General features: G+C 36.7%; 2 protein-coding genes and 1 long non-coding RNA gene across 4 annotated transcripts in view; 1 reads left to right on the top strand and 2 right to left on the bottom strand.

The window, feature by feature from the left end:
- The window catches only part of LOC148946226 (uncharacterized), a 52,505-nt gene that overhangs the window by 28,339 nt on the left and 774 nt on the right, over positions 1-23,392 (top strand). The window contains exons 2-4 of one of the 2 annotated variants that reach the window (XR_016142602.1): positions 16,567-16,689; positions 19,031-19,248; positions 22,343-23,392. The exon at positions 22,343-23,392 is cut by the window's right edge and continues 774 nt beyond it. This is a non-coding gene — a long non-coding RNA (uncharacterized LOC148946226). The remainder of the gene's footprint in view (positions 1-16,566; positions 16,690-19,030; positions 19,249-22,342) is intronic. The other variant, XR_016142603.1, reaches the window with a different exon arrangement.
- On the bottom strand, positions 6,120-6,791 carry LOC148946227 (uncharacterized). Its single transcript, XM_089097637.1, has one exon. It carries the CDS (start codon positions 6,789-6,791, stop codon positions 6,120-6,122), a length of 672 nt encoding a protein of 223 aa, XP_088953763.1.
- Positions 8,402-9,244, bottom strand: LOC148946228 (uncharacterized). Its single transcript, XM_089097638.1, has one exon. It carries the CDS (start codon positions 9,242-9,244, stop codon positions 8,402-8,404), a length of 843 nt encoding a protein of 280 aa, XP_088953764.1.

The raw sequence follows: 23,392 nt of genomic DNA on the forward strand, positions 1-23,392 counted from the left end.
TCAGTATGCAATTTTTTATATACTATTTTAAGTCAATTGGCTGTCTCTGAATTTTCACTCGATGGCCTTTTGGCACCCTTTTTTTCCAAAATTGTCACTAAAACTTGTCTATGAGTCTTCTCTGGAGTTCATAAATCATTGGCTCGACACAATCACCCCTGAGAAAAAAAAGAACAAACAAACAAATAGACATGCTTTCGTGATCACCTTCTTTGAAAAATTAAATAAAAAAAAACAAGTTTTTTTTTAACTGGAAGTAAGGAGCGACAGTGAAACTTAAAACGAAAACGAAATTATTCCGTATATAAAAGGGGCTGTCCCCTCCTCAACGCCTTGATCTTTACGCTAAAGTTTGACTCTTTCTCACAACTCTGTTTTTTAAAACAATAAAAACTTTAGCGTAAAGAGCAAGATATTGAGGAGGGGACGGCCCCTTTCATGTCCGGAATAATTTCTGTTCGTTTTAAGTTTTAATGACGCTCCTTACTTTCAGTTAAAAACAAAAAAACTTTTTTTTATTTAATTTCTCAACGTTTTTTTTTATTTTGGCTCACCGTACATGAATAATTAAAATTTAATTTGCATATCAGTTTTACTTTTTTTGGCTAAATGGCTTTCTCGAAGATTTGATCTGACGTAACTTACGAAATAACTTACGTAACGAACTTCTATATTCGTATATTTTCATTAAGCAAATGAGGGATTCCCCCCCCCCCTAGTCAATACCACGGTCATTACGCTAAAGTTCAAATTTTGTTCCAATTCTTTAAGAATGACCCCTGAATCACGAAGGCCGTTTAATTGAAATAAATAGTTCTTTTTTGAAAGTACTAAACAAACTTTACCGTAAAGAGCGAGGTATTGACTAGGGGGAGAACCCCTCATATACGTAATTATTTATGTTTGTATTAAGTTGTAATGTTGCTCTTTACTTTCAGTTGAAAAAACTTGTTTTTTTATTTAATTTCTGATCGTTTTTTAAATAATGCTGGGAAATCCGGCGCCCCCCTCATAGAAATGTCCGTTCCCCCCATGACTATCCTCCATGGAAAGTTCCTCCCACGTATCCCCTCCTCTGACCCCTCTCCCCACCAGCAAAACCCTTCCTGAAAACGTCTGCATACTTCCAAATGACAAATATTATATGTAAACAATGGGCAAAGTTCATAACTTGCAGCCTTTCCGCCGGGGACTGCGGGGTATTAAGTCATCCTCAAAGACATAATTATTAGGTTTTCGACTATGCTGACAAAAATAGATATCTCAAAATTTTGATCGTGTGACTTTGGAAAAAAATGAGCGTGAGAGGGGGTCTAGTTGTCCTCCACTTTTTGGTCATTTAAAAAGGGCATTAGAACTTTCAATTTCCGTTAGAATGAGCCCTCTCGCGATATTTTATGACCACTGGATCGATACGATCAGCCCTGTGGGAAAAAAACAAATAAACACGCATCCGTAATCTCTCTTCTGGCAAAAATGCAAAATTCCACATTTTTGCAGATAGGAGCTTGAAACCTCTACTGTAAGGTTTTCTAATACGCTGAATATGATAGTTTTGTTTTCATTAAAGTTCTATCACTTTTAGGGGGAGGTTCCCCCCTTTTTTTTTAAATAAGACAATTTTTTCAGGCTCGTAACTTTTGATGCGTAAGACTAAGCTTAATGAAACTTATATGTTTTAAATGAGCATAAAAATCCAATTCGTTTGATGTATCTACTGGTATCAGTAATTCCGTTTCTTAGAGTTTTGGTTACTATTGAGCCGGGTCGCTCCTTACTTACAGTTCGTTACCATGACCTGTTTGATTACACGATTTCCCTTTTTGTAGATAGGCGTTTGAAGTCTGTATAATATTGGTATCTGGTATGCTAAATATGATAGTGTAATTTTAAACAAGATCGCTCGCCTTTTTGGGGGTGTTTTCTCCCTCTTTCGAAAGTCAGGTAATTTTCTCAGTTGATTTCTTTGGTTAGGCAATTTCAAACTAAAGAATTTATTATATTTTGTAATCATAGGCAGCGCAATATCGCTGCCTGAGTAAAGAGCGATGTGGGCACTATAAATATTTTTTGTTCTTTTTGTTTGTTTTTTAGACCAGGGCAAGGAGTTGTCATAGAAACTTCGACATACATCATTTGGACCTTTGCTTCAATTTATAATGAAGAGTTGGTGCTAGCAATTGCTTACAAGAAAAGTCTACTGAACAAATAAACCATTGATAGACCATTGAACTCCAGATTGTACTCTAAAATACTTAATTTCTTAAGTATTCAACATTTTGTTAACAATTAAAATCTGCATTTACTTCGTGAACATGTTTTAACAGATATAGTAAAAAATGTAATGAGAATCAGATGAATTGTCGAAAGTCTAATTGTAAACGCGCACACAAAGGACAAGTGAATACATGGCTTGCATCATATTCGAGACAAAAAAGTATGTTTTACACTTCCATCCAATTCATTGAATATTTAGCAATTTAAAATATACATTTGGTTGAAATAGCAATTTTATATAAAATAAAATTTTATTTGCTCTTTTTGTTTATTTTTTAGACCAGGGCTCCTTCTTATAGAAGGAGTTGTCAAAGAAACTTCGACATACACTGTTTCGAAAAGCGATCATTCGATTGGAAACTCAAAGGGCTAATGCTCTTTTAAATAGTCAAAAGTGATTGGAAGGCAACCAACCCCCCTCCCACACACATCATTTCACACAACACATCCAATCAAAATTTTGAGACAGCCACTTTGTTCGGCGTAGTTGAAAGGTCCGGAAATTATGTCTTTTAGGATGACAATCCCTTCACAGCCTTCAGGGAAAGGGTTGTAAGTTATGTCCTCGGGGCATGTAAGGTTTTCATAGAAAGAGTGGTCGTATAGACTTCGGAGGGGGTCATTGAGTCGGTAATCAGAATTTCTAGTGCCCTTTTAAGACTCAAAGTGATCTTAGGACAGATACCCCCCCCCTCACACATTCTTTTTTCCCGTAACGCATCGATAAATGTTGAGATGGCCATATTTTGTCATAGAAACTTCGTAAAGGGCTCATTCAATTGGCAATTGAAAAGGCTAGTGTTCTTTTAAATAGTCAAAGTGATTGGAGGGCAACAAGCCCCTCCCCAAGCCCATCATTTTTCCAAACATATCGAATCAAAATTTTGAAACAGCCATTTTGTTCAGCATAGTTGAAAGGTCTGCAAACTATGTCTTTGTTGATGACCCCCCCCAACATACCTCAGAGCAAGGGTTGTAAGTTGTGCCCCGAGGGCATATAAGGTTTTCATATAAAGGGTGGTCATATAAACCTCAGAGGGGGCTCTTTGGATTGGAAATGAGAAGTTCTAGTGCCTTTTTTAAGAGTCAAAGTGATCGGAAGGCAGCCACCCCCCCCCCCTCACAAGCCATATTTTCCCCAAACGCATCCTATAGAACTTTTGAGATAGCCATTTGCTCAAAAATAGTCCAAAGATCATATAACAAGGCCTTTGGGGTTGAAACAATTCCCCAGAGTCTGGGGGTAAAGGTTGTAAGTTATGCCCCAAGGGCATATAAGGTTTTATGGAAGGGGTGGTCGTTTGAACTTTAGAAAAGGTTTATTTGGTTGGAAATGTATAGTTCTAGTTGTCTTTTAAGAGTTAAACGTGATAGAGAGTGAGTGGGTGGGGTGAAAAATGGTACTTATTAAATATCCAGGTAAACATACGACTAGAAATGCTTCAGCATAAATATGGTTTTGCGTCTTTCTGAACTTTCTGGGGAGGGGGTTGGAGCCAAGTATTTAGTTTAAATAATGCTAGGAGGAATTGGGTTTTGAGGGTGGGGTGAAAAATGGTACTTATTAAATATCCAGGTAAACATACGACTAGAAATTCTTCAGCATAAATAAGGGTATTGCATCTTTCTGAACTTTCTGGGGAGGGGGATGGAGCCAAGTATTTAGTTTAAATAATTCTAGGAGGAATTGAGTTTTGTGGATGGGGTGAAAAATGGTACTTATTAAATATACAGGTAAACATACGACTAGAAATGCTTCAGCATAAATAAGGCTATTGCGTCTTTCTGAACTATCTGGGGAGGGGGATGGAGCCAAGTATTTAGTTGAAATAATGCTAGGAGGAATTGAGTTTTGTGTTAGTCTATTTTTGGATTGAAAAATAAATTATTTCTGTAAAATCTGAGCTAATAAGGGTTTTTGACCGTAAACTCTAGTTTTTTGTAAGACAATTATGGAAAATACAATTCGTTGGCTCATAGGTGAAACTTGAGTCCAGTTATGGATCGAAAAATAAAACTATTTCTGTAAAATCTGAGCTAACAAGGGTTTTTGGCCGTAAACTCTAGTTTTTTGTAAGAAAATTATGAAAAATACAATTCTCTGGTTCAAATCTGAAACTTTAGTCTATTTCTGGATCGAAAAATAAAACTATTTCTGTAAAATCTGAGCTAATAAGGGTTTTTGGCCGTAAACTCTAGTTTTTTGTAAGAAAATTATGGAAAATGCAATTCTCTGGTGCAAATCTGAAACTTTAGTCTATTTTTGGATCGAAAAATAAAATATTTCTGTAAAATCTGAGCAAATAAGGGCTTTTGGTCGCAAACTCTAGTTTTTTGTAAGAAAATTATGGAAAATACAATTCGTTGGCTCATAGGTGAAAATTAAGTCCAGTTATGGATCGAAAAATAAACTATTTCAATAAAAAATCTGAGCTAATAAGGGTTTTTTACCGTAAACTCTAGTTTTTTGTAAGAAAATTATGGAAAATACAATTGTCTGGTTCAAATCTGAAACTTTAGTCTATTTTTGGATCGAAAAATAAACTATTTTTGTAAAATCTGAGCTAATAAGGGTTTTTAGCCGTAAACTCTAGTTTTTTGTAAGAAAATTATGGAAAATACAATTGTCTGGTTCAAATCTGAAACTTTAGTCTATTTTTGGATCTAAAAATAAACTATTTTGTAAAATCTAAGCTCATAAGGGTTTTTGGCCGTAAACTCTAGTTTGTTGTAAGAAAATTATGGAAAATACAATTTTTTGGTTCAAATCTGAAACTTTAGTCTATTTTGGGATTGAAAAATAAACCTATTTATATAAAATCTGAGCTAAAAAAGGGTTTTTGACCGTAAACTCTAGTTTTTTTTGTAAGAAAACTATGGAAAATACAATTCGTTGGCTCATAGGTGAAAATTAAGTCCAGTTATTGATCGAAAAATAAACTATTTCTGTAAAATATGAGCTAATAATGGTTTTTAGCCGCAAGCTCTAGTTTTTTATAAGAAAATTATGGAAAATACAATTCGTTAGCTCATAGATGAAAATTAAGTCCAGTCATGGATCGAAAAATAAACTATTTCTTTAAAAACTCTGAGCTAATAAGGGTTATTTACCTTAAACTCTAGTTTTTTGTAAGAAGATTATGGAAAATACAATTGTCTGGTTCAAATCTGAAACTTTAGTCTATTTTTGGATCGAAAAATAAACTATTTCTGTAAAATCTGAGCTAATAAGGGTTTTTGGCCGTAAACTCTAGTTTTTTGTAAGAAAATTATGGAAAATGAATGAATGAATGAATGGTTTTTATTTCACATCATAAATAACACAAGGTTACAAAACGTAGCATTTAAAAAAAAAGAAAAAAAAGAGAAAAAGAAAACGCAATAAGAGAAACAACAGGACTTCAATAAAAATCTATATACAGCATACCAAACTCTTATTCAAACTAGCCTACGATAGCTCGGTACATATCATGATCAGGATTGAGCGAACGCCGAAATCGAACGATTCGCTCAGTAGCTGCAGCAGTCGGGTCCACAACGCTGGAATTTTTCGAAACTCTTGAGTTTCTCTCCCATGGCGGAACACTTAAAAGATACTTTGCATACTTATAGTAAACCCGACGGACTGAGCGCTTATGTGTTTCGGTGAAAAGAGACCAAAACGGCGAGAGTGACAGAACATGCGGGATAACGAACACGGAATAGAGCCTTCCGAGTATACGGCGGTTATACATACGTTTGCAGGGTAGAAGTAGTCCGTATGCTTTGCGTGCCTTTTCTGAAAAATGCTCAACCAGTGCTTCACGAGTAAACCGCAGATCTGAAGCGATCGGCAGTCCAAGTTAAGTGAGAGATGGCTTTGAGCTCACCGCAGTATCGCCTAGGAGCACGCTAATCGGGGTCGAATCTTTCGCGTTGCGACGAAAAACAACTACTTCACTCTTGGCAGCATTAAAAGCTAGCCCAATCTTAGCATATTCATCACTCAATATATTGTAGTTATCCTCAACCCTTGAAACAGACCTACTTACGTTAAGTATATCATCAGCGTAATTGATGAGCGACACGTCTATACCTAGATATATGCAGCACGTTTCGGCAGATTCTTGAGGGACGATAATACTGTTGTTGTATAGAGGATGGGAAGTAATGGAGCCTTGCCGGATACCTTTACGGACAGGTATAACTACGGTGGAAACCACCATACCGCGATGAGTGGGGACTTTAATCTTCACTCTCAGTCTCCTATACATGATCCTCCATACAACGACAACCGAACAGTTAACTCCGCGTTTACAAGCAGAACTAAGTATGTGTGCGTGGATATCGGAGTCGAATGCTCTACGCACATCGTGGCATGCTAGAACAAGTGTATCATTATTATCGTGAGTACTGAGCAAAAGATTAGCTATCAACGAATGAACATGTTCGCGACTAGTACCACTCTTAAACCCGAATTGCGAATCGGGAGTATAACAAGCTTCACTTAGGTCACCGAAAACAAGCATTTCCATGAGTTTGCAGAATACCGGCGCAACAGTTATCGGGCGGTATGATGAACAGTTCCTGGGATCATTCCCTTTTTTGGGAACTGGTGTAACGACACCAACACAGAAAACATCGGGGACAAGATCGAAGTCAAAGATCGTCTGTTACATAAGAGCAAGATAATTTAACACCCTGTCACCCCGAAGATCCAGATGTATTCCATGAATATTATAATCGCCTTGATACTACTTATTTTTCAGTTTAAATAGCATATGACAGATGCTAGAGACAGTAACAAAGAATTTAACACTTCTGTCATTTGGAGCGATAAGGGAGTCGAGCCCTTATTCAAACTCTTCCTAGAGAGCCTTGTTTGGTGGTGAGATTTTGTTGGTGAAATATTTATTCCAATCACTTTCACTTGGCAAAATTTCTTCTTTGCGAGATTTGGGACTCCTTTTCTTTTTAATATACTTCCAGACTGCATTTGGGTCACCTTCAAGCACTTTGCAATTCTGGTCCATTAAGTCAGTTCGGTGTTTAGCAAGGGTCTTGGCGAACTTTCGCTTAGTATATAGCCTGATATCATTCAAGACACCTTGACGAGGGCGCCCGCACTCGTTCCATAGTGTATACCAGAATTTAGATCGATTACAAGACTCGGACAACTGTACATTCTGAGACCACTGTGGATTTTCACTTCCGATTCGAACTTTTCGTGTCGGAACTGCAGCCTTTTCGGCACAGCGTAGGGCATGTGTAATTTCTGCACAGTAATTATTCAGGATTATCTGCTTCTCATTATCAGGAACAGGCGAACCTTGTTGAAGCAGTTGAAATGGGACCTTTATCTTTTCAAGTATATTATCATACACGGACATGAAAAGAGAAGAGTCGGCTTTTCCCCACTCAGATTTTACCACCCATTCAGGGTGACATTCATCGGGCTGAGTAGGTTTATTAGTGACACAGAACACATTCGAGATGGGTAAGTGGTCGGAAGCACAGATGCTTAATTTTACCCTACATTTTCCGTTTGTCTTCACATCTACAGAGCACAGCATTGAGTCAAGGGAGGATACAGAGCCGGAGTTGTGTACACACGTGTAGTTCAGGTCATTTTCAAGTTCACGGAGACTTTCACAGGCAGCTACCAGAACCTGAGTTCTCGGGCTGTTGTCGCACAGGTTACAGTTCATGTCTCCGGTTTCAATGCATGACAGTTTTTGCGTAACACATCCGTCAACTGCTCCACAAATCTGTCCACAAGCAACATTGAATCTTGCATCAGATTCATCGTCACGATAATCCGTGGGTATATAGACACAGAATAGGGCTGTATCAGCAATTCGGACACCGACGAAGAAATCAGACTGCTTGTACAAGGAAGGATTAAGACTTCTGCGTACCAGTATTGAAATACCACCAGAGGGTCTACCTCTGCCAGAACGCTTTGCAGGAACACTGAATACGCTGGAACTGTCATTGACCTCAAGAAGCTGAAGTCCTTCTGTTGTAAGAAAGTGCTCCTGTAGACAGACTACGTCATATTCTTGTACTAATTGCTCAACCGAAGGTAGTTTAGCCAGAACTCCACCATTCATGTTCCATGATACAACTTTGAGTTTAAGATTATTCATTGTTTTAACGCTTTCTGTGCTTCAGGGCATTTAAAACTGTAACAGGGATGGTTTGCCGAACCACATAGAGCACAGTTTAGGGGGTTCTGGCAGGGATTGTCCTTTGAGCTGGAGTGTCTCCCAGCGCAACGGGAGCACTTTGGCGGATTTGGACATGCCTTTGCTGCGTGGCCGAAGCATTGACACTTGTAGCACTGGATTGGCATAAATTTGTATTCGTGAATCGGCAGCCGCTCATACCCAATCACGGGGGGAGACTTGATTGCACTCTGTAGGTCTTCCCGCGAATCAAATTTCAGTTTGAATGACCTGGTTTTGCCTATTCCAGAAGCTTCGACACATTTCGACACTAAACTGCGTAAGTCCTCTTCTGAAATACTAGCAGGGACGTGGCGAATTATCCCGAAGAAGGAGGGGCTTTTTACTCTCGCGACAACGGAATTATCGGTACTGGTGATATCCTGTGCAATGGAATCGGCGGTCGCTTTGTCTTTCACGAGAACGCTCCAAGCACTCTTACGAGGCCTCAATTCGACGATGTCATTGCTTGTCTGTCCGCAAAGTCCATTTAAATAGTCTTTCCGTGATTCGGGATCAGTCAGTCCTTGGGGCGGATTCTTGAGAACTACGGCGTAAGTCTGTTTATGCTTTCCGTTATTCTCGCGTGACTGATAGGAATTGCACAGCTGATACTCAGACTCGACGAAACTGTCGAACTTTCGGCATAGCTCTCCCATTTTTCTCGTCAAAGTTGCACTTATTTCGCCTGGAATAATCGGTATGTCATCAGGTTGGTATAATACGAACCGCGGGAGCGAAATATTTTTTTCGTCACACATCTTAAAAACTTTCATTATGTCAATGACATTATCCGAACTTTTGTCTCTTGCAGTCACTCTCGTTGCATATTTAGCTTCATCTCAAATCACCTTTTTCGCTTCCAATATATCGGCATCGGAGAAATGTGATATCGCACTTTTGACAATACTGTCTATCGGGTTTCCAGCCTTCATCGCCCGCTCAACAAAGTTCAGTACAGCATTTAACACAAGCTTCACGCTCGCCATTTTGCTACGGAATGATATTACGCAATCCGCAAACGCTGAATAAATACAAGCGGAATGAAGGAACCTAGGAACAAGGGAAGTGTAAGGACCAATTGTCTGGTTCAAATCTGAAACTTTAGTCTATTTTTGGATCGAAAAATAAACTATTTCTGTAAAATCTGAGCTAATAAGGGTTTTTGGCCTTAAACTCTAGTTTTTTGTAAGAAAATTATGGAAAATATAATTTTCTGGTTCAAATCTGAAACTTTAGTCTATTTTTGGATTGAAAAATAAAACTATTTCTGTAAAATCTGAGCTAAAAAAGGGTTTTTGACCGTAAACTCTAGTTTTTTTTGTAAGAAAATTATGGAAAATACAATTCGTTGGCTCATAGGTGAAAATTAAGTCCAGTTATGGATCGAAAAATAAACTATTTCTATAAAATCTGAGCTATTAATGGTTTTTTGCAGTAAACTCTAGTTTTTTGTAAGAAAATTATGGAAAATACAATTCTCTGGTGCAAATCTGAAACTTTAGTCTATTTTTGGATAAAAAAAAACTATTTCTGTAAAATCTGAGCTAATAAGGGTTTTTGGCCGCAAACTAGTTTTTTGTAAGAAAATTATTGAAAATACAATTCGTTGGCTCATAGATGAAAATTAAGTCCAGTTATGGATCGAAAAATAAACTATTTCTATAAAGTCTGAGCTAATAAGGGTTTTTTGCAGTAAACTCTAGTTTTTTGTAAGAAAATTATGGAAAATACAATTGTCTGGTTCAAATCTGAAACTTTAGTCTATTTTTGGATCGAAAAATAAACTATTCCTGTAAAATCTGATCTAATAAGGGTTTTTGGCCGTAAACTCTAGTTTTTTTGTAAAAAAACTATGGAAAATACAATTTTCTGGTTCAAATCTGAAACTTTAGTCTATCTTTGGATCGAAAAATAAAACTATTTCTATAAAATCTAAGCTAATAAGGGTTTTTGACCGTAAACTCTAGTTTTTCGTAAGAAAATTATGGAAAATACAATTTGTTGGTTCATAGGTGAAACTTAAGTCCAATTATGGATCGAAAAATAAACTATTTCTGTAGAATCTGAGCTAATAAGGGCTTTTTGACCATAAACTCTAGTTTCATGTAAGAAAATTATGGAAAATACAATTCTCTCGTTCAAATGTGAAACTTAGGTCCATTCTCTGGTTCAAATTTGAAACTTGAGTCCAGTTTTGGATACTCATAATAATGAGGACTGATTGTTCTAATTCAGTATTTTTTTTCATAAAAACAAACTATTTTTTTTTAAACTTTGAAATTATTCAACTTTATTTATTTTTTTTTTTTGTACGAAACTTAAAATGCAAAAATGTGATTACGGCTTTAGCAATTATACTCTGTGATTGGTCTGAGACACGATCTGGCTTTCTCACTGGTGTACTACGTCCGGATATCGACAAAAACTAGGCTCTTTCATATATTAAATCAGTATTTTTTAAGCAGTGGAACGATATACATAAAAGTCATATCTTTAAAAAAAGTGAAGATGGAACATTTTAATAAAGTGTGTTCACATGACAATGTTATTGTAGCATTGAATGCCGACAAGGAGAAGTATTTAAACTATGAAACAAGTAAAAATGGTAGCACTATGGGAAATTAATGCGTGAATTGTCAGGATAGCAGGGAATTTAATATATTCGGAGTACCATGACAATTCCTGTCTTTCGATGGTGCGTATGCAAGTGAGATAACCAGAGATTATATCAGTCAAAGGAAATACCAACATAAAAATATTAGTTGATGAAGAGGGAAATCTTCTTGCGAGTACTTGTGGTAATATGCTACCTCTTGTTGCACCCCATCGTCAACTTTCAGGTATTAGCATTCAACGGAAGATCAAAAGAAGACATGCATACTCTTCTGCTAATATCATAAACCATATCTTGTCTACGTGCCGAAACTGTTACCTTTGTAAAAATAATGTTGTAATAGACAGTGAAATTGCCGGAAAAATAAAAAGGGCATTGGCATAAAATATCACTAAGGAATATAAAGATGAATCGATGAAAAACAAAGTGCCAGCAAACGTCACTACCATTAATGAACCAAATAATAGCAAGATGAGATGCATATTGAAATTATAGATGACCCTCCATTAGGAAAGGGTTCACACGTTAGTGTTATTGTTTTATTGAGTTCTGACAATGAGAAGTATTTGAACTATGAAACAAGTACAAGTGTTAGTATTATCAGAAATGTATGAGTGCCTTGTCATGAAAATAAGGAATTAAATTTCATTGGAGTACCAAAAAAATTCTATCATTCAAATGGTGGATATGCGAAAATATCCTTTCCAGAGATGTAAGTACTCAAAGAGAATGCCAACATAAAAATAATAGTTGATGAAGAGGGGTATCTTCATGCTAGTGCTATAGGTAACATGCTACCTATTGATAGAACCTCTCCTCATCTATTAGGTATTAGCATTCAAATGAAAGCAAAGGGGAAAAGACAGGCGTGCTCTTCTACTAATATCATAAACCATATATTGTCAACGTGCCGAAGCTGTTACCTGTGTAAAAATAACGTTGTAATAGACAGTGAAATTGCCGGAAAAATAAAAATGGGATTGGTAGAAAATATCCCTAAGAAATACAAGGATGAATCAATGAAAAACAAAGTGCCAATAAACGTTACTACCATTGATCAAACAGTCAATGAATCAAATAATACCAAAGATGAAACGCATATTGAACCTGTCGGTGACACACACACCAGTAAATACTGTGTATGACTCCAAATGGAATAATGATTATTCTACTGATTACGAGCTAAGAGAAGACAATAGCTACAATATCAAGAGAGAACATATTGAACTATTTTATGGAACAGATTCAAAATGTCCAAAGTTGCTCATTGATATTAATAATGTATCATAATATATTTTCTTATTAATATTCTACATGGCATTATTTCATTAAAAATATATTATGCATTACATTGTTATGTGTTCATTATTTTTAGAGTAAGCTGGCATATCAAACGTTTAGAATGTCTCTTAAAACACTTGAGATGTAAGAAAATGAATTCGTAAACATCTATTGTCAGACACATGGGATAGAGTGAATAAATTTTATTTATCAACATCTTTTGCCAGATAAATCATATAAAATTGACAGAATCTAAGTGTCAGAGTGAATATTTTTTTTTTGATCAACATCCTTTGTCAGATACATCAAATAATAATGACGAAATCTAAATTTCAGAATGAATAAATATTTTAACAACATCCTTTATCGGATATGTTGGATAAAATTGACAAAATCTAAGTATCACAGTGACTAAATTCTATATCAGCATCCTGTTCTCGGATACATAGGATAAAATATCGGATAAAATTGACAAAATCTAAGTATCAGATTGATTAAATTCTATATCAACATCCATTTCTCAGGGGCATGGGAATAACATTGACAAAATCTAGGTATCAGAATGAATAAATTCTTTATCAACATCCGTTGTTGGATATCTCATTATGTCATTATGAAAAAATTGTAAGTAAGTAAGTGAGTAAGTAGGTAAGTAGGTAACAAACTCTTTCTTGAATTCACCTCTTGAATACACAATACAGAAATTTAATTCAGGAAATTATGAAAAAAAAAATTTAGACGGGGTTATGTGCGCGCACGTTTTCATCTCTTCATCATTTTCATCTCTGAGCCAACGAATTGTATTTTACCATAATTTTCTTACAAAAAACTAGAGTTTGCGGCCAAAAACCCTTATTAGCTCAGATTTTACAGAAATAGTTTATTTTTCGATCCAAAAATAGACTAAAGTTTCAGATTTGCACCAGAGAATTTTATTTTCCATAATTTTCTTACAAAAAACTAGAGTTTACTGCAAAAAACCCTTATTAGCTCAGATTTTATAGAAATAGTTTATTTTTCGATCCATAACTGGACTTAATTTTCACCTATGAGCCAACAAATTGTATTTTCCATAATTTTCTTACAAAAAACTAGAGTTTGCGACCAAAGCCCTTATTAGCTCAGATTTTACAGAAATAGTTTATTTTTCGATCCAAAAATAGACTGAAGTTTCAGATTTGCACCAGAGAATTGCATTTTCCATAATTTTCTTACAAAAAACTAGAGTTTACCGGCAAAAACCCTTATTAGCTCAGATTTTACAGAAATAGTTTTATTTTTTGATCCAGAAATAGACTAAGTTTCAGATTTGAACCAGAAAATTGCATTTTCCATAATTTTCTTACAAAAAACTAGAGTTTACGGCCAAAAACCCTTATTAGCTCAGATTTTACAGGAATAGTTTATTTTGTCGATCCAAAAATAGACTAAAGTTTCAGATTTGAACCAGACAATTGTATTTTCCATAATTTTCTTACAAAAAACTAGAGTTTACGGCAAAAAACCTTATTAGCTCAGATTTTATAGAAATAGTTTATTTTTCGATCCATAACTGGACTGAATTTTCATCTATGAGCCAACGAATTGTATTTTCCATAATTTTCTTACAAAAAAATAGAGTTTGCGGCCAAAAACCCTTATTAGCTCAGATTTTACAGAAATAGTTTATTTTTCGATCCAAAAATAGACTAACACAAAACCCAATTCCTCCTAGAATTATTTCAACTAAATACTTGGCTCCATCCCCCTCCCCAAATAGTTCAGAAAGACGCAATAGCCTTACTTATGCTGAAACATTTCTAGTCGTATTTTTACCAGGATATTTAATAAGTACCATTTTTCCCCCCACCCACAAAACTCAATTCCTCCTAGAATTATTTAAACTAAATACTTGGCTCCATCCCCCTCCCCAGAAAGTTCAGAAAGATGCAATAGCCTTATTTATGCTGAAGAATTTCTAGTCGTCTGTTTACCTGGATATTTAATAAGTACCATTTTTCATCCCACCCTCAAAACCCAATTCCTCCTTGCATTATTTAAACTAAATACTTGGCTCCATCCCCCTCCCCAGAAAGTTCAGAAAGACGCAAAACCATATTTATGCTGAAGCATTTCTAGTCGTATGTTTACCTGGATATTTAATACGTACCATTTTTCTCCCCACCCACAAAACCCAATTCCTGCTAGAATTATTTAAACTAAATACTTGGCTCCATCCCCCTCCCCAGAAAGTTCAGAAAGACGCAAAACCATATTTATGCTGAAGCATTTCTAGTCGTATGTTTACCTGCATATTTAATAAGTACCATTTTTCACCCCAGCCACAAAACCCAATTCCTGCTAGAAGTATTGAAACTAAATACTTGGCTCCATCCCCCTCCCCATAAAGTTCAGAAAGACGCAATAGCCTTACTTATTCTGAAGCATTTGTAGTCGTATGTTTACCTGGATATTTAATAAGTACCATTTTACCCCCCAACCCACAAAACTCAATTCCTCCTAGCATTATTTAAACTAAATACTTGGCTCCATCCCCCTCCTCAGAAAGTTCAGAAAGACACAATAGCCTTATTTATGCTGAAGCATTTCTAGTCGTATGTTTACCTGGATATTTAATAAGTACTATTTTTCCCTCCAACCCACAAAACCCAATTCCTCCTAGCATTATTTAAACTAAATACCTGGCTCCATCCTCCTCCCCAGAAAGATTAGAAAGACGCAAGACCATATTTATGCTGAAGCATTTCTAGTCGTATGTTTACCTGGATATTTAATAAGTACCATTTTTCACCCCACCCACAAAACCCAATTCCTCCTAGAATTATTTAAACTAAATACTTGGCTCCATCCCCCTTCCCAGAAAGTTCAGAAAGACGCAATAGCGTTATTTATACTGAAGCATCTCTACTCGTATGTTTACCTGGATATTTAATAAGTACCATTTTTCCCCCCAACCCACAAAACTCAATTCCTCCTAGAATTATTTAAACTAAATACTTGGCTCCATCCCCCTCCCCAGAAAGTTCAGAAAGACGCAATACAATATTTATGCTGAAGCATTTCTAGTCGTATGTTTACCTGGATATTTAATAAGTACCATTTTTCACCCCACCCTCAAAACCGAATTCCTCCTAACATTATTTAAACTAAATACTTGGCTCGATCCCCCTCCCCAGAAAGTTCAGAAAGACGCAATAGCCTTACTTATTCTGAAGGATTTCTAGTCGTATGTTTATCTGGATATTTAATAAGTACCATTTTACCCCCCAACCCACAAAACTCAATTCCTCCTAGCATTATTTAAACTAAATACTTGGCTCCATCCCCCTCCCCAGAAAGTTCAGAAAGACGCAATACCATATTTATGCTGAAGCATTTCTCTACAAGAATTACCCCCTTTAGTAAATACACACGCGTCCATAAAATGACCGTCTCATTAAGTTTCTAATCGAAACAGCTGTTATGGACATGTGGAATTTATCTGCACATTCTTGTACAGTTGATATCAATAACAAAAAAGCGCTTTCCTATAAAGCCTTGACTATAGTTTCAAAACATGCTTGGCCACTTTATACGTTGCCAACTTTTTTTTGCAATGTCCACGTGTAACTATAGTGTCTCAGGCGTGGGTTTTCTTGTAGGGTTGAAATATATAGATACATTACTACTCGCGGCCCCCAAGCAAGGCGAGAATTCAGACACTTGAATGCAGATTGCATCTCTCCCCCCCCCCCAACCCCATTGTGGTGGAGTTGCCGCACCTAATGCGTAAGGCAACATCAATAATGAAAAATCATCGATATATTTCGAAAAGCTTAACACGTGTTTTAGTGGTAACATTTTAATATTATGATCTAGCACAAGGACTATATACCTAAGAAAAATTTGTCAGGCTAAAAGGGCATCGAGAGCTCTAGTTCAATGCTGCTGTTGTCGGCCCTCAAAGAAATAGCTAAAATAATGTATTCTTTTCAGCTTAATAAAGAAAAAATAGTTGAGACTTTTTGGGACCTTGTCCGATAGTTCTGAGGACGCCCTGGTGCTAAAAAATAACACATTTAAAAAAAAAAAGAAAATATTTACGTCAACTAAAGGGATGAAAACCATCAGATTAATAATGTATTCTTTTACAGGTTATTATGATAATTGTTTCAACAGAAAATAACACCTTACTCTCTTTTTCAGGTCCCCTTTGATGATCCATTAATTGAGGATAACAATGTCGAACCGGAATGTATCGAGCAGTTACTGCTGGATTTCTATAGCGAGGGAGCAGTACAAATGGACAGCACTAATACCATCCCAACCGTAAGTGTAATTACTTAAGATACACAATGAAATTTGAAGGGGGTGGGAACCTTTTTCAAGCTTAATAACAGAGAACTATACTGGCCCTCAAAAATAGGTTTTGTTTCCAGCTTAATAAGAGGACCTAAGTGACTAAAAGGACTCTTTTATAGAAAACTAAAGAGTAGTGGTCAGGGTTGGAGGAAGGGGACAATTATCCCTTATTTGCGAATAATTTTTGGTATTTGAACTTTTAAGTAGTAGTATGGGCTCTCTATGTCTGAACGGGCACTCCACCCCCATTAACGGAATAATTTATGATCGTTAAACTTTGAAGTAGTAGTGTGGGCTCCCTCTCTAAAAACGGGTACTCTTAAGCATAAGCCGGCATCACTCAAAAAACTTGGAAACTAAAAGTATATTCTATTTCATCTTAATATATTTTCTTTTTCAGGACGAAATTGTATTTCAAAGGGGAAATGAGTTTTTATTATTAGCTAGGATCACCTAGCAACATTATCACCAACTCAAGGGGCCTAAAATATCTACGATGATATTGAATCACTAATGGAGACCGAACAGATCCCAGATTAATGTAAGTGGGAAGGAAGCTTTTGTGCGGGCGTCAAACCTGTTAATTTAGCTCCCTCCATCTTTGATTTAGATATTTCATTGCTGATATAGGCTTTGAAAAGGACTAAGAATTGGTAGAAGACCGGCAAAAACCCAGCAAGGTTGAGAAAGTGAGAGTAGACTAGGGAAGGACCAGTCTCGGGAGTACCCTGAGGAGGGAAAAGCAGGTAAAAGTGGAAATGATTCACTCCCTGTATTACCAGATTTTTATATGCATAATTCTGCCTTGCGTAATGTTTATATCATAGAGCTGAGTTTGGAGACCCCTTTAACACTTACAGCTGGTAGTGACCACTTGAATCCACTTGTAACCACTTGAAAAAGCGATCAGGGAGGGAGATTGACAGGATAGCATTAAAGCATCATCACGCAGTTTTTTTTTATTTAAGTGAGAAATCGGGAAAAATTTCATCCGTATTATACACAAACGGAAGTCCAGACACTTCACCACGACTTGTACAATTTTAAGGTATTTTTTTTAGACTGGGTGTGTAGCATTTTTAATAAGGCAGATAGTTAAAATGAAAACGGAAGGTGGCCAGTAGTTTTATTTATCGTTTAGACGTCAATGCTACAAAATTTTAGAAGAAATTTGTTTTAAGAGGCAGGAGGGGGAAGAAGAATTTTATAAAATATAATACAGATTTATAGGGGTGTAGAGGTATACAGCGCTTATGTTTTGACACGGGGCTTCAGGGGAAGGAGCAGATTTTCCTAAAGAAGAATTTAACTGATTAATGGGTGAATATCCTGTAACACTTAAGGGAATAGATATTTTTGAAAGGCTCAACGAGCATTAGAAGATTGGTTTTTACAGTACGACTCAGAATATGAAGAGGGTAAACGTAAAGATAAAAAGAGGGTAATATATTCAGTGAGAGCCCCATCCATTGTATCGGTGAAATACAGGGTGTGGCTTTTTTATGAGCATGTCACAGAGCCCGATTCAAACTGAGAGTTTTTTCAAATTACAAATATTAGTCGGGTTTTAATTGAGGGTAAAAAGGAGCGTGATGGGACACGCTATTATTGTCCAGCGTGTCTTTCTAGATCCCGTACAGAGTTAAAATTAAAGCACCACTTGAGGCACTGTAAGCGTCATGGATTCCAGTCTGAAGAGAGGGTTTCGGATGACAACGTCATCTTGCGGTTCGAGAATTATCAAAATCCGCTCTTGCAGAGTGACAAGGTTGTTATAGATATGCTAGTAAAACCATGCAATTTGTAGAGGTATTTGGGATATTGGGTGGGGAATATAGTGTGGGCGCGGCCAAGGCTACACTTATTACGACTGCCATTAAGTCAATTTCACTGCTGCGCAATGTAAATTACTCAATGAGTCTATCACCAGATAAAGAGTTGGCTATTAAAAAAGGGAAAATTTTGGATTTGCAAGGGAAAATTTTTGAGGATATTGGGGAAACACCAGTCCATGACAATGATTATTTAAGTAATCCATTTTTATCAGCTGGGAGTAATTTTCGTGGACTGGCACATAAATATTGTTATTTGAACGTTGTACAGCAGTACTTTATACCGGTCCACGTGCAAAATTCCAACTATGATTTAAAATGTATGTTACCAGTGTTGGCACGTTTGCAGAAAGGTGAAGTTGAAGATGGCACATGGGTAGATGGTTCTTTTTCTTATAACATCCTATCCAAATCATCTGAGAAGCTGCTAATCTTGGATTTCAATGGAAAACACTGGATAACAATTTCTTTTTTAGGAAATTCCTGAGCATCAAGAAGGCAAAGATACGCGATGCAGGAACCGAAAAACTCCCTTCAAGTCCTGTCCCAACAGAAAGGTGAAAGTTCAGGCCCTTTGATATCTGTATCCCACAAGCAAGGCGAGAGTTCAGACACTTCTGCATCCCCTGAGCCCCTAGGCGGTGGAGATGCCGGACCTTCTGCGCAAGGCAAAATTGATAATACCTCTCCTATCGTAAGTTTAAATTATTTCACGAATCATAGACATTTTTCGAAAAAGCTTATTACATATTTTAGTTGCAGCATTTTAAAATTAGGATCTAACACAAAGACTACAAGCCTGAAATAAATTTGTAAGGCTAATAGGAAATCTAAAGCCCTAGTTCAATGGTGCTGTTGCTGGCCCTAAAAGAAATAGCTAAAATAACGCTTTATTTATTTTTTTTCAGCTTAATAAAAGAAAATTAGTTGGTACTGTTGGGGACCTTGTCCGATAACTTTGAGGACACCCTGGTCCTAAAAACATGTTATTCACCGCGATGAAAATAATGCATTCTTTTTAAGAAAGAAAATATTTTCTTCAAGTCGAGGGATAAGAACTCTCAGATTAGTAATGTCTTCTCTATACAGGCTATTATAATAATTGTTTCAACAGAAAATGATTTCTTATCATCATTTTCAAGGTCCCAATTGATGATCCAGCGATTGAGGATAGCAATTTCGAACCGGAGTGGATCGAACAGATACTGCTGGATTTCTACAGCGAGAGAGCAGCAAAAATGGAGAGCGTTAATAACACTCCCATCGGAAGTGTAACTTTTTAAGACTCATGATGAAATTTCAAGGGGATAGGGAACCTTGATCCAAGTTTAATAACAGAGAACTATACTAACCCTCAAAAATAGGTCTTGTTTTAGCTTAATAAAAGGACTTAAAAGGACTTCTATAGAAAACTGAAATGGAAAGGTCAGGGTTGGAGGAAGGGGGTAACGATCCCCAATTTACAGAATAATTTCTGATCGTTGAAATTTTAAATAATACTATATGCTCTCTATGTCAAAACGAGAGCTCCATCCCCATTTACGGGTAATTTCTGACCGTTTAACTTATAAGTGGTAGTTAGGGCACTCTATGTCCAAACGGGTGCTTTTAAGCATAATGTAGCAGGGCTCGAGAAATTAAAGACTAATAGTATATTCTATTTCAGCCTAAGATATTTTCTTTTATCAGGATGAAATCGTAAGTGTTTCAAAGGGAAAATAAGTTGTTATTGTTTTTAGGTTCCCCTAGAAACATTACCAACAACCCTATAAGGCTACAATCTCTACGATGATACTGACTCACTGGTGGAGACAGAACAGACCACAGAGTAAATTGATCGGGAGGGAGGCTTTTTTACTAGGGTGAACCCTGTTAATGTAGCTTACCCATCTTTAACTTTCATTACTGATCTCGTCCTCGACAATGTCTATGAATTGCTGAAAGACCAACTAAAACCCAGCGAGGTTGAGAAAGTGCAGGTATGCCAGGGAGCACCGGTCCCCTCAGTGACTGTAAGGAGGGGCAGCAAAAAAAGTGGAGGCTGTTCACCCTCTGTATTACGTGATTTTTATGTGTCATATTCTGCCTTGCGTAATGTTTATGTTTTAGAGCTGAGTTTGGAGACCCCTTTAACACCCTTGCAGCTGTTATTAACCACTCAGATCCGATTGACATAGTACCCTCCTATAAGGGCAAGATTTGAGCCCTCTTGGAAAAGAGATTCGGGAGGGGGTGGGCAGGATAGCATTAAAGCATCCATCGCAAATTTTTTTTATCAAAATGAGAAATCGGGTGGAGTGTACCTGTATTATACATTACATCTGGACTTGCACAATTTTGAGGGTATTTTTTCAGACTGGGTCGGTAGCATTTTTGAAAGGTAGATAGTTATAATGAAAAAGGAAGTGGATCAGTAATTTTATTTATAAGAGAGTTTAGACTTAAATGTCACAAAATTTAATGAGGAGTTTGTTTTGAGAGGCGGGAGGGAGAAGATTAATTTTATACAATATAATGGAGATTTAAAGGTGTTTAGAGGTGTACAATGATTATATTTCGATACGGGGTTCTAGCGCTTCAAGTAGGCATTCCTTATGGCAGGCCATAACCCTCTGAAAGATGATGCCACTCAGATATATTTGGATGATTTGGAAGTTAAAGGGGGTGGTGAGGGGAGAGTTTCCTAAACTAGATTTTAACTGTTTAAAGGGGCAATATCCTGTAACACTTAAGGGGATGGATATTGTTTGAGAGGGCCAACGAGTAATTTAAGATTGGTGTTATAATTTTACAGTACGACACAGAATCTAAAGATGGTGAACATAAAGATAAAGAGGGGGTAATATATTCAGTAAGGGCTCCATCCATTGAATCGGTGATACACTGGGTATGGATTGTTTACAAGCCTGCCAATAAGACCATTCAATCGGACTTTTCTCAGATTGCAAATATTAGTATGATTTTAAGGGAAGACAAAAGGGGGCGTAATAGGACATGCTATTATTGTCCAATATGTTTTCCTACATTCCGTACAGAGTTAAAACTAAAGCACCACCTGAGATACTTTAAGTCTAATGGGTTCCAGTCTGTGGAGACGGTTTCGTGCGTCAATGCCATCTCGCGGTTCAATAATTTCCAAAATTTGCTCTTGCTCCGTGACAAGGTGGCTTTAGATACCGAAGCTAAACTCACAGACGTGTACGATCCTTTGAACTCAAATCGTGTTGAAGAACATGAAGCCATTGTAATAGCTTGCGTCCACGCAAAAAAAGATGCTAGTAATACCATGCAAATGGTAGAGGTATTTCAGACACTGGGTGGGAAAGAATTTGGGCACGCCCATTATTCCAATTATAAAAACTGCCAATAAGTCAATTGACGGCTGTGAAATGTTTATTACCAATAAGTCTATCACCAGAAATCGAATTGGCTATTAGAATAAAGAAAGTTTTTGGTTTGAAAGAGGAAATTTGTTTAAGCTAGTGGGGAAACAACAATCAGTGACGATGATCATTTAAGTAATCCAATTTCAACAGGAGGGAGTACCTTTCGTGGACTGTCACATAAATCTTGTAATTTAAACGTTAAACAGAGGTACTCTCCACCGGTTTAAATGCAAAATTCCAAATATGATTTGAAATTCCTATTTACCAGCGTTGGCACGTTTGCAGAAAGGTGGATCTGTAGATGGCGCATGGGTTTTTCTTGTAATATCATAACCAAATCATCTGAGAAGTTGCTAGTCTTAGATTTGAATAGAAAATAAAGGAAAACAATTTTTATTTCAGGAAAACCCGGAGCAAGAAGGGGTCCCTCCCCATCAAGAAGATAAATTAGTGCGATGCTGGAACAACAATGCAAACGAGTGAGAATGCCGTCCTTCAAGACCTGTGCCCCCAAATAAGGTGAAGATTCGGGTCCTTCGAGACCTGCGACCCTCGAGAAAGGCGACATTGCATGTAATTAACCCTCAAAACCCGGCCATAAACCTGTTGATGCTTTTTAATTATCACTTTGTTTGAAGCATCTACCCTCTGACAAGATTAATTTAGCAGTAACATCGTTTTTAGGATAATATGTATTTGAGTGATAGAATAAGATTGTTATGTTAGCGATAGACCTTTGAAATGGGAGAAAAAGGGGTTTTAAATGTTATTTTCATATAGAGAATTATACCAGTTTCATTTTGCGTGTAATCTAACCTCATTTACTTGGCGGGGGAGGGGGAGCTACCCTTAATTTGCATAGAATCTTAACTGCAAACAGGGAGGAGGAGATTCCTTTAAAAATATATTGGTTAACTTGCCATCTCGAAAGTCTTACTGACGATTCTCTACGTTTGGATCCGGGTTTTATGCCTCCGAAGATGTAAGGGAATTACTCGGTCCATTATCCGATATGAAAGTAACGTTCTCTTGCATAACGCTTTTGAAAATCAATAGATGTCTAGACCATATAACGAGACGCGTTTTTTCATGCTTAAAAATCAATACATAACGGGACACTTTTGTTCTTTTTGGTAATCAATAAATATCAAATTCAAATCAAACGGCTTGTGTAACACTAAAGAAATCTATGTTATCAAGTCAACATTGGATTAAGAGGTACTATGGACAATTGTTTGATTGGAGCAACATCTTGGGAGAGGTACTATGATCAATTTTTTCACTTCTGGGGTTCCCCACTTGACAAACAGGCCCTGGGGATTCTTATTACATCCTTAGGTTTTTAAACATTTAACTTTTACGTAACAACCAAAGAACTCTCAAAGAAAACAATTGCAGAGGTAAAAAATTACATAACAACCAAAGAAATCTTGAACAAAAAATTTACATATG

This window comes from Artemia sp. Qi Xiang Cuo, chromosome 12 (assembly GCF_049724085.1).
Source record: "Artemia sp. Qi Xiang Cuo chromosome 12, ASM4972408v1, whole genome shotgun sequence".
Classification (NCBI taxonomy): Eukaryota; Metazoa; Arthropoda; class Branchiopoda; order Anostraca; family Artemiidae; genus Artemia; species Artemia sp. Qi Xiang Cuo.